Raw genomic sequence first — 12,369 nt, 5'->3', positions numbered from 1 at the left:
TACTCTTTTATTAGATAGGAAGTATTACATATGTCCCCCATTTTCCCCTATTGACTCCTGCCCCCCACCCCAGGTCTTTACCAACTTATTGTCTGTTTCATGGGTTATGCATATATGCATACAAGTTCTTTGGTTGATCTCTTCCCACCCACTCACACACCCACCCACTCCTCTCTGAGATGGAACAATCTGTTCCATGCTTCTATGTCTATGCCAGGCCCTTTATGCTCCTGGTCTGGCGGATTCTTGCCCTGCACAGTTCCGCCAATGCACTTGTCGGCTCTGTGCTTTGTGTTTGCTGCCTTTGGGTCGCAGACAAAAATAAAACAGGAAGCTCATTTTCAAATTCAGGAGAAGCTATTAAAATGATTTAGCAAGAGTACTTCCTCTATGACTTGTTAAACAACTGAGTGACATGGGCCAGCTTTTGTCTGGAGTTCAGAGTCATTTCTGTAAAGAAATTGCAAGTGTGAGAAAATAACAATCATAACCAACATCAGAGACTTCTAAACATATTTTTTTAAATTTCAGAAATGTCCTCAACAAGTCAACTGAGGACCTAAAACAAGTGCCTAGGAGATGAAATATTACAGTGGTCACTTGTGTTGCTTAGGGTAAATGGACCAGTAAGATTTATAATATTATTTTTTATTTTTTAAATACATTTTTTTTTTCTGAAGAACTTACCATTTTGCATGTGGAGTGTTCTGGTGAGACGAGTACAGGAAATAAGGGGCTGATACCTAAAGACAGTGAAGGGACAGAGTAAAGTCATCCAGTGTTGGTGTTGCAAGGGTTCAGGAAGCCCCAGTTCAGGTGGCCATTAATGCTGGGGTTCTTGTCCCAGCATTTCGAAGGGTTCAGCAATTTGGAGAAAGGCTGTGCATAGATCAAGCAGGAGTCCAAACACAAAATACAGTTTTGAAAGGCATTAGGGGTCAGAGGAGCTTCAGCTAAAGGAGCTAAAGACTACCCATGACTCAGCACCTGTGCTTTTTATTAACACAATTTGTCCTAAGGCAAGGTGGAGATAATACACTTCAAAGGGTAGGGTACAGAAGCATTGTCAAATTGGGGAATAGCCTATAGCTGTTCAGGTCTTTGGCCAACAGGAGGCAATGACATGTAGATTAAGATGCTCTGAGTGGTCTGGCAGTAAACGATTATCCTATTCAGGTTTGAGGGAGATGCTTTTTAGCTGTTCCAACAATGTGATTACATGTGACTCAGCCCTTGTTGAGCCCCCAAGCCTCATCAACCTTTTGATGAAACTCTTGTAATTATGACATGCTGGAATTGGCTCCCAGCAGTCCAGGTGTCACCATCAGTATTGGAGCTGGAGTCTCCTCACCCCGCATCCTCCACGCTCCCCGAGGTGAAGAGTGTGGACTCTGCTTTGTCATCAGAAACTCCGAGGGTCCTATTTTTGCCTCCACCGCCTATGAAGCAGTTGGGCCTGGGAAAGTCATTTAGCATTTTTTGGGTCTCAGTTTGTGATCTCTAAAATGTGAATAGCAGTATCATGTATCCCATGAAGATTTTTTAAAAATATGTATTTTTATTGATTTCAGGGAAATATATTTTTATTGAAGGGAGAGGGAGAGACAGAATCATCAATGATGAGAGAGAATCATTGATTGGCTGCCTCCCGCATGCCCCCTACTGGGCATTGAGCCCACAACCCAAGCATGTGTCCTGACCAGGAATCGAACCATGACCGCCTGGTTCATTGGTGGATGCCCAAGCACTGAGCCATGTCAGCCGGGCTCCCATGGTTTTTTTGTGAAGAATAATTGAGTTCATTTCTGCAAAATGTTTGGTATTTTGCCTCAAACTCAGCAAGGTTTAAATGGGGCTATTTATCTAGTTCTTGATGTGGAGACTAACTCAGAACCACCCATGTGCTCCCTGGTGTCCAGATAAAGCCGACCGTGCAAGTGGGGGACAGTGGAGAAGTGCAGATCTGGCCACTTGGCTCAGGAAAGTCACACTTGTATTTCCTCAAAAACAGTCCAGCGCACGGAGTTCCCTTGGAATGCCTCCTGTTAGCCCAGCCCAGCCTCTCTCCCCAAGTATGTGACTCTGTCGTATTGAAATGTCCCTGTACCAGAGGCGTCCCCTTTGAAGGGATTGTTTCATTGGTTTGTTCCCCACCGAGGTAAAATACTGTGTAAAATTAACTTGTTCTGTCTGGGGTCACATCACAGCTGTCAAATCCAGAGACAATTCAAAATAGAACTAGTATCCCTACCCTTCTCAATAGAACTCTGCTTTCTAAGCTGTTTTTGTTTTTTCTCTTACATTTTTAGGGCCATGACACAACTGCAGCTGGAATAAACTGGGCCTTGTACCTATTGGGGTGCTATCCAGAAGTCCAGAAAAAAGTGGACAATGAACTGGACGAAGTGTTTGGTATGTATGGCCCCTTCACTACTTACACAGAAGGTCCCAAGTCACTGAAGCAAATGGCATTCTTGCTCATTAAGAAAGTGCATTCGGGCCTGTTCTAAAGACACTAATAAGCAGGAAGGCTGCCATATGGGACCCCTTCCAGGCCTAATGTCCTTTCCAAACCTCACCCATTTGTTTACGGGCATTTGCTTATTGCTTGGCGTTTGATTGCACTGGGCTAGATGCTGGGGCTACACAGACAAATGTCCCTGTCCTCAGGACCTCGCTGCTTCATAGGTGAAGCAGACACTGTGTATAAAGTACCAAGTCATGGCTGTGTTCTTGGGCAATATGAAGAAGGAAGGGGCTAGCGGAGAGCAGAGAGGATAGGTGAAGCTGGTTAGTGGGGTCCAGGAGAGCTGTTCCATATAGGATTGCTGTGGGTTAAACTGATGGGACATAAATTTCTTTTGCACAACCAGTAACCTGTAGGTAAGGAGTCCTAGGCTGATGCCAATAGGGATGTTGGGAGAATCCCAGACTCGCTCTTCTTTCTGTCATTTTCATCATCGTGAATTTTGTTTTCTTGATTGTTGTTCTGGGTCTCATGTTTATTTTTAAGGCAAGAAGAAAGGGGAGGAGGGATGAAGGATAATATTAGTCTCCTTTGACTGCGGTCACAGATACTGCAAACTGGGTGGCTTAGCACGATGAAATTTATTCTCTTACAGTTCTGGACACCAGAAGGCCCAGATCAGTATCTCTGAGTTAAATCAATGTGTTGGCAGGGCTGCGCTTTTTGGAAGCCTGAGGGGAGAATGCATTCCTTCTGGTGACTGCCAACATACCTTGGCTTATGGCCACATCATTCAAATCTCTGTCTCCATCTTCACATCACTTTCTCTTCTGTGGCTGTCTGTCAAATCTCCCTCTGCTCTCTCTTATCATAACATTTGTGATGGCATTCATGGCCCACCTGGATAATCCACGATCATCTCTCCATTCTAAGATCCTTAATAAAATCTTTAAAAGCACCTTTTCCCCCCAAAAAAATTATATTTAAAGGTAAAGGTTGGTTGGCCAACCAACCAAGTGGTATCTGATGGATTTTCCTAGTGCACAGTGGGGAAGGAATCATAAAGGAAAAGAGGAGGAGGTGGAAGCCATTCTGGAAAGAGAGGCTCCAGTTGCACAATGGCAGAGTGGAAAAGTTGGAAGATAATAGTAAGCATTAAAGGACAGTGGAATTCAGAACATTTGTTAGAACCCATTGAGAGGTGAAGTTGGAAAAGTAATTTCATGTCCAGATGGTGTGAGGACTGGATTTTCATATCAAGAGGGAAGACTGTATTTTGTAGAATAGAGACGGTCTAAACTTCTGGGATCTGTTTCTGTCATCATTTCATTTTTTCCATATCAAGTTGAATTTCTCTCAGATTGCCTCTGGTGGGTAAATTGGGTATTCTAGAAACCCTTGTTCTTTTGGAATATGTTTCCACGTTTGTGTTTTTTTACAATTTCTAGCCCAATGCAGGTGTCACAAATGGTTTTGGATCTCACGTAATTGACACCGTTTTTACTAGAATTTTTATTCTGCTGCTTCTCATGCTTTTGGCTAATTGTGCCTCACTTCTCTTCTATCCCCAGTATTAGTTCTAAAATTTCTTTGAGCAACTGATCTTTGGATATTGAGATGTAAGTATTCATTCCTCTTTTTTTCTTTTTTTTTCACTGAGGTAAACTTCACATTTAGTTTCATTATAATAAAGTAACTGGTACACTTTTAATGTTTAAAATTGAGCATTATGTTTTCTTTCCAGTAAAACAAACAAAATATTTTAAATAAACAGGAACAAAATTACAATAGAGAATGACGGTTCCCAATAAGATTCTGCAGGTCCACTATTCTTCCATTGAGTGGCAGGGCTCAGGCCATTATTAGGAGAGAATTTTATTTTAAAAGTATCATCTTAAACTGCAAGAAAGTCCATTAAACATCACAATTCAACATACCAAAAGGGAAGCCTTGTTGTCAAAATACCCACTTAAATAACCCAAACATCTCATATCTACCCTTTGACCTTCTATAAACCCATTTCTTTTTTTTTTTTAGTTTAAAAAATGTTCCATACAAGAGAAGGTAGACAGGCATATGTTGGTAAATGCTAACTGTCCACATTACAGAGAAAATGTAATCTGTGTGCTCAATGTACAGAGAAAGGAGGGAAAAGGCTAGAATTCTGTGCACTACTGCGCGGGCTGAGCCTCCAGCTTCCAGCGGAGCAATGTAAGCAGAAGGTTTTTCTTTCCCAGGGAGCACAGGAGCATTGATTCCATATAGTGATTGTTGAGTCAGGAAGGGATAAAAGTTAATTTGGACTTGTATGCATGCATATACGCCTAACCAATGGACACAGACACCAGGGGGTGAGGGCATGTGTGGGGGGTAGGAGGGCAATGGGGGGATAAGGACACATATGTAATACCTTAATCAATAAAGAAAAATAAATAAAAATCAATGGAAAAAATAAAATGCTTTTAAAAGTTAAAAAAAAAAAAGTGAATTTGGAACAGAAAGCATTAGAGATTCTTTTCCCACTCTATTCTGCTCAAGGTATTTCCCCCATAATAAGTTGAGAACCATGATGTAAGGGAGAAAAAAGACTTCAAGAGCAGAATGACTGAGCCGAAGAGTAAAACAAAACAAAACAAAAACCAGACTGTAACTTGCTCCACTGACTGGAGGAAACTTTTGAAAAGGTTGGAATCCGTCAGTGTTCCTTAGTCATCTTCTCCTTCATCCTCATCAGCTTCTTCGTTGGTAGCTTTCAATCCTCTTCCTCTCCTCCTCCATCATCACCTTCTTCTCTACTCCTTCCCCTTCTTCATCTTCCATATCAGGAAGCAAGTAGTAATGAGTTGGATTTTGGCAAACACCACCTTGGATGATCTCTCCCACCTTCTCTGCACCTGCATCAGAATGGCCATAAGCCAGATTTTTGGTTCTCAGCCTCTTCCTGCTGGCTTTATCCTGCAGTGGATTTGAACATTTCATCAAATCCTTTCCAGATATTTCAGTGGACTTTGAAAATGCATCACGGCTTGCACTCAGATGAAATTCTTTGGGTGCACTTATTTTCCAAGGAAGGGTTTTCATCGAAATGAAAAGCTGTTCTGTGACCTGATTTATTCCTTTTCAATTCTGTCACTTCAACTCTGGTTAAATGACACAGTGCCTTTCCATCCGTCTCCCCAAGCAGTGCAGGCATAGAGATGGTTGCCAATGTTGTTACTCGAAAATTTGGGATTTGGGCCATCAATTCCTACCTCTTCTGAAAAACAATGGTTGGCAGAATTTGTTATATGTCGACCTTCAGAATCTTCTCACTGGCTTGTCCACTGAGTTGGTCTTTCTCATTTTTATCTTTCTCAATATGTTCAGCTGCTTCCTGCTGTGTTTTTTTTTCCCATTGGCAAATCCAGGAAGCCATTTGGATTTCTTTTTGAGGTGGGAATGGAGCGCGTTTGGGGGCCAGGCTATGGGGAGAGTCCAAGAATCTGACCCAGGAGAAGATACACTTCTGGAAGAGGCTCTGAGAATTCAAAATGAAATGTTTTAAAGCTATAGTTCCATGCATTCACAATGTTAGGCAACTGTCACCTCTGTCTAATTCTAACCCATTTCAGCAGCCAAAAGGAAACTCTGCACCATTAATCAGCCCCTCCCCATGTTCTCTTCCTCCAGCCCCTGGCAACACCTCATTTACACTCTGTCTCTATGGATTTATCTACTCTAAGTACTTCCTTGAAATTTAATGATATAACATGTGACCTTTTGTATGTTTTGTTTTTTTTTACTTAGCACTATTGTCTCATTTTATTTTTATTATCTATACTAGTAAGAATTGTACTTTAGCTTTGGTATTTAACATTCAGTGTATTGACGTTATAATATATTCTTTTTTGATGACTTATTTGCCAAGCCCAAATAGTTCTTTCCTTTATTTTATTTCATGTATTTACTTTGATCAGGGAATTCTGATCGCCCTGTTACCTTAGAAGACCTGAAGAAACTTAAATATCTGGAGTGTGTTATTAAGGAGACCCTTCGTATTTTTCCTTCTGTGCCTATAATTGCCCGTGGTCTTAATGAAGATTGTGATGTTGGTGAGAATTCTTTCATGAAAGTAGTGGGGAGAGTGGACTTTTCTGTGTCTGTCTTGCTCTGTTCTCATGACATATCAACTGCCTCATGACAGGAGGGTACAACGTTGTGAAAGGCTCTCAAATAATCATCATTCCCTACGCACTGCACAGAGACCCAAGATACTTCCCAGACCCTGAAGAGTTCAAGCCAGAGCGGTTCTTTCCCGAGAATTCGATGGGACGCCATCCATACGCATATGTGCCCTTCTCTGCTGGACCCAGAAACTGTATAGGTTTGTATCCATCAGAATCGGTTTGACCTTTCAGGCACACACAGCAGGGGGCTACTCACAATAATGTCTTGGAGATGTAGTGTCTCAGATACAAGTCTGTTAAAACACTAGTTGTTTTATTTTTTTCTCCACTTTACTATGACTGTTGTAAAGTATATCAGTTTTCTAGGGTGCTGTAACAAAGCACCACAGACTGGGTGGCTTAAATGACAGAATTTTATTTTCTCACAATTCTGGAGGCCAGATCAAGGTGTCTGCAGGGCTGGTTTCCTCTGAGACCTCTCTCCTTGGCTTATAGATAGATGTCTCCTCCCTGTGTCTTCACAGAAAGAGTTTATTCCTCTCTCTCTGTGTATGTGTGTGTTTCTAATTAATCCCCACTCAAGGATATGTTTTTATTGATTTTTAGAGAGAGAGGGAAACATTGATGTGAGAGAAACATTGATTGGTTGCCTCCTATACATGCCCCTACCAGGAATCTAACCCACAACCTAGGTATATACCCTGATGGATTTGAACTCACAACCTTATGGTGAATGCGATGACATACCAACCAACTTAGCCACCCAGCCAGGGCTTGATCTCTTCTTTTTATAAAGACAACAGTCAGGTTGTATATACATTTGTCCCCAAATGCAGTCACATTCTGAGGTACTGAGGGTTATGAATTCAGCAGATGAATTTGGGGGGAATACCATTCAGCCCATAACATAAAGCATAACCTGTTTCATGGTAGCATTTTAAAATATAGATTTTTGGATTGAAGTAGAATATACTTTATATGGTAGAAAGCTTATTTATAACAATTAGTTTATTTAACGTGTTTTTATTGCTTTTAAGAATTGCTTTTTTCAAAACCAAAAAAGAGCATGCTCACCATAGGACCAGCGGAAGTACTTAAACAAAATGAATGCACACCGCCATGCATTATAAACACTTTTGGTGTTAGTGTCTCTGGCATTTTATTGTTTATGTAAATGTACACATTGGTGCAATGAGGCCTGGTAACTCTATAGTAAACTACCTTAAAGGCCCAGGAGGAGAGCATTCTAGAGCAGTGGTTCTCATGCTTCAGTGAGCCCAGGATGCATCTGGGTGCTGGGTGGGCTAGATTCCTTGTCCTCAGAACTATTCAGATGCACTGGGTGGGAGCAGGGAAGGGCACTCAAGAATCTTCATTATTAGGAAGCATCCTGAGTGATAGGGGTTCTCCCAGGGCCTACTGTGAAAATCGAGCTTCACTTGCTTCCTCTGATAGAACCTGTTCTTTCTCCCATTTGAGATAGATCTGTAATTAATTTATGTTATTTACATTAATTCGAAGGTCAAAGGTTTGCCATGATGGAAGAAAAGGTTGTTCTTTCATGCATCCTGAGGCATTTTTGGGTTGAATCCACCCAGAAAAGAGAAGAACTTGGTCTGGCAGGAGAGCTGATTCTTCGTCCTACTAATGGCATCTGGATCAAGTTGAAGAGGAGAAACGCAGATGCATCCTAACTCTATTATTGGGCTGTGCCTAGGTCAGAATAAGGTCTTTCTTTAAGAGAAACTTTGCATTTACAATGTGTAGATCATGAGTTTAATACTCTTAATCCCTACACCCAATTTTTTCTTATCCCCCCTTACCCTGGCATCAAGTCTTCCAAAGAGAGAGTTTTTATATTTTCATCACCACCATTATCTTACCTCTGCTCTTGATCCCAAAAGGCAAGTTAACTGATGTCTGTACCCAAATAAACATATACATTTCTCAACAGAGGGATCCATAGGCCAATTCAATTTCAATTGACAGGCCCAAAGTATATAAGTTAATTGAATTTCCAGAACTTTTTAAGGTATTCTTGTTGAACACAAATATACATATACACATATACATTTCATTTGAAGAAAGTAATTAAATACACAGGCTTGAGCTTATGTTTTAAAAATTATATTAGGTTTTAATAATTATGATGATGATACTTTTCAGATTTTATCAAGGAGAGCAAATCATTCATAAGTTGACTCATAGATTCTGTTCCTATTTCCCTTTTTTTTTAAAAAAAAATATATTTTATTGATTTTTTACAGAGAGGAAGGGAGAGGGATAGAGAGCTAGAAACATAGATGAGAGAGAAACATCAATCAGCTGCCTCTTGCACACCTCCCACCAGGGATGTGCCCGCAACCAATGTACATGCCCTTGACCGGAATCGAACCCGGGACCCTTGAGTTCGCAGGCCGACGCTCTATCCACTGAGCCAAACTGGTTTCGGCTCCTATTTCCCTTTTAACCGTGTTCTTAAGGCCTTCATTTCATTTCATTCTACATAACATCACAATTTCCTTTACACATCATATTTTATTGGGAGAGATTCCTCTTGGTGATCTCCAGTCCCTCATAATGGCTTTTGGAGCTGGAAGCACCTTAGACCTTATCAGGTTATACTCCTTTTCATTTGAAGGGGATACGATCAATCAGGGGTAAGTTTCTATCCAAAGTCATATCACTGGTGGGTGACAGAGCAGGAAATAGATAGAGGTCTAAACTCTAAATTTCTACTACAATATGCTATTGCTTTATGAAACTCAAGTCTATAACTGGGTGTATCATTAGAACACAGATCTTCTAGAATTCTCCCATCATTAAGGAGAAGAGAAGTTGCACATGTAGTAATCTAGCACTTAGTTTAGGGTTAAACTTCTGGGAAATTCAATCCTCCAGAACATACCTGTCAAGCTGATAACTGACAGAAATTCCCTGAATTTTAATTCTATTGACAATATCTCTAGCCCCTCACTCAGTGACTTTAAAAAACTTCTTTTAATAAATAATTTTAATGAGATTGTTTCTGTTTCTAAATTGATTTTGGAGTGGGAGGAATGGGGAGAGAGAGAGAGAGATATCGATGTTGTGAGAGAGATATCTTTACCAATTGCTTCCCATTCACCTCCCGACTGGGGATTGAACTCACACCTAGGTGTGTGCCCTGACTGGGAATCAAACTTGTGACCTTCTGGTGCATGCACAGAGATTGTTTCTTTAGTTTTCTCAAGGAAATAGTAGTTCGTAGCAGCAAACTAAGAGAATGAAATATATATTCTTTAATGGATATCAAAGGAAGAGGTGACCCAACCAAAGTCATTAGGCAAATATTATGGGCTCGGTCCTTTACAGCAGGGTCAACAGCTCTACGTACTTTACCATCCCAAAGACCCTCAGTGCAGACAAGTCAGTCCATATGTTGCTGAGAAAAAGTCAAGGAAGTATATGATGCAATTGAAAATGATTTCCAAGGTATGGTAAACTTTGTTATCTAGAAAGTAGAGATATGTAGGAAATATGTTTCCACATGATTTTGGATAATTGAAGTTTTATTCTTGGAAATTGGTATTATTTCTCAATTTCATGCACTTACATTTTAAACCTTGCCTGAGAAAGTATGTCATGGTCTGCAGTATCAACATGAAGATGCTGACTTTTTTTAAAATAAGAAGATGATCAAATATCTGTTTGTGTTCTTATTACCTATTGTGCTCCTGCTTGAATGAGGTATCTTAAGAGTAATAAACTACATTTTAGACATGGGTGCTGCATTTTATTCCAAGATGTGATGTTAGTTTGAAATGTAGATAACTTTAAAAGATAAATTAGTGGGTGACTGCTTTATAATCATAATAATAAAGAGCTAATATGCTAATGGTCGGGATGCCGGAACGCGTAATGACTGATCACATAACGATGGAGGCTGCCTGCATGTGCACCACGGGGTATTGCTCCAGAGTCAGGGCGGAAGTGGGGAGGCGCCCCGAAGAGGTGGGACCATCCGTGCTGGGGAGGGTTGAGGGTGAGATCCCCCCCACCAGTCCTTCGCCACCCAACACTGGAACTCGGAGTGCCCCGCTGCCTACCTGTCAGGGGAAGGAGCACAGTGCAGGCATTGCTCCGGAGATGGGGCGAAAGCGGAGAGGCACCCAGAGAAGGCGGTACCAGCCTAAGGCCACTCAAGAGACTGAGGGCAGGGCTTGAAGCAGCCAGAGAAGGCCAGAGGGGTCAGGGGCTGGACCAAGGGCACTGGAGCTCTGCGTGGAGAGGTTCAGGTGTCAAGGCATGGCAGCAGGTGGGTGGGAGGGGCTGCACGATTTCACATGCTGGGCTCCTAGTGAGTAAGAAAAGAAATGGCACCTTTGAGGTCATGTCCTCACTGTCATTCAGACTGACTCCCTAACAAAATGATTCCTGTGCAGTTATCATAGACTGGTCTTGAGTTTCCCTGACTCTGAAAAATAAGTGGAAAGACCAACGTTTTGCTTAATAGAAAGGAGAAATTGAAATCTCTTAGGAGTACCTGGGAATCAGCAAAACCCCCAAGCATCCACTGGGTACCCAGGGATTTATCATCTAGAAATCTCTCCAGGTGATGGACTACTGAATTGATGGTCTGTTCATTGTCACAGACAACTGTGGAACATTAGTTTCTGGACCAAGTACTGACCTGTAGCACAATTAAAGAGATTCTTGGACTATACCTAGAAGATCAAAATGTATTTCTAGCACCTGTGATATGTGAATGTGTGTGTGTGTGTGTGTGTGTGTGTTACAGCCATTAGCAACCCTATGAATGAGTGATGTTCACAATATCATGTTCTCAACTGCCCTGCTCAGCCCTTGTAGACTCCTACCTACGGCTTCTTTTATGGACTCAATCCATCTCATATTTGAGCTTCCTCTTTCCTGCTGCCTTCAATTTTCCCCAGCATTATTGTCTCTTCAAAATAACTCTGCCTGCTCAGGATGTGCCTGAAGTAAGACAGCTTCAGTTTTGTCTTTTTTTTTTTTTTTTTTTTTTTTTTTTTTTTTACCTCCAGTGATGTTTCAGGCTTAACTTGCTCTTGGATCTACTTGTTCCTCTTCCTGGCGGTCCAGAGTATCTACCATACTTCAAATAAGACAATCATGTCTAAACACTATGACAATTTTTCTTTTGAAGAAAATATTCGTATCAGGTTTCTATATAGAAATGTAATTTTTAGCCCAGCCTTTATGCTCATGAAACATAGCTGACTAAGATCAGGAAAGATAGGACTCGGTAAATGTAGAGTACAAGAAAAAGAAATTGCTGGTGTCTTGATTGATTCCCTCAATCTAAAGGGCATCACAGCTTGCATATTTGAAATATGCTACTGCATTACAACCAGAGATTATTTTATTGGCCTTGTTATCCTCCGTTTTTAATAAACAGTTCTGCAGTGCAGCAATATGCATTAAATATTTACTTAAGCATCAACTCCCTGAAAATCTAATTTTCTAACAAACTGATGTAAAGCAATTTTGAAGAATAGTTAGAAAACAAAGGAGATTTAGTGGGAAAGTGGTTATGCCTTTAAATATTTTAAAAAGTACAAAAAGGAGAATAAATTATTTTGTGTGGATGGAGTAGATAAATCTAGGATGGAAGGATAGAAGTTGCAAGGAGGTGTATTTCAGTGTATAGGGAGACTTTTTCTTGAAAATTAAAATAAAATAGGATGTCCTGAGCAGAAATGGGCTCCTCAGAAA

General features: G+C 40.8%; 1 protein-coding gene across 1 annotated transcript in view; it reads left to right on the top strand.

Annotated features, from left to right (window-relative positions):
* The window catches only part of LOC308243684 (cytochrome P450 4V2-like), a 33,128-nt gene extending 22,736 nt beyond the window's left edge, over positions 1-10,392 (top strand). Inside the window, exons 8-11 of the mRNA XM_080659382.1 lie at positions 2,310-2,412; positions 6,424-6,558; positions 6,651-6,830; positions 8,155-10,392. Coding sequence (XP_080515508.1) covers positions 2,310-2,412; positions 6,424-6,558; positions 6,651-6,830; positions 8,155-8,327 — 591 coding nt within the window. The 3' untranslated portion in view covers positions 8,328-10,392. The remainder of the gene's footprint in view (positions 1-2,309; positions 2,413-6,423; positions 6,559-6,650; positions 6,831-8,154) is intronic.
* Positions 10,393-12,369: the final 1,977 nt, after the last annotated feature.

Source organism: Plecotus auritus (assembly GCF_963455305.1).
Source record: "Plecotus auritus genome assembly, chromosome: 3".
NCBI classification, from domain to species: Eukaryota; Metazoa; Chordata; class Mammalia; order Chiroptera; family Vespertilionidae; genus Plecotus; species Plecotus auritus.
The sequence above is the reverse complement of the archived record's forward strand: the minus strand, read 5'-3'. Positions and strand labels throughout refer to the sequence as shown.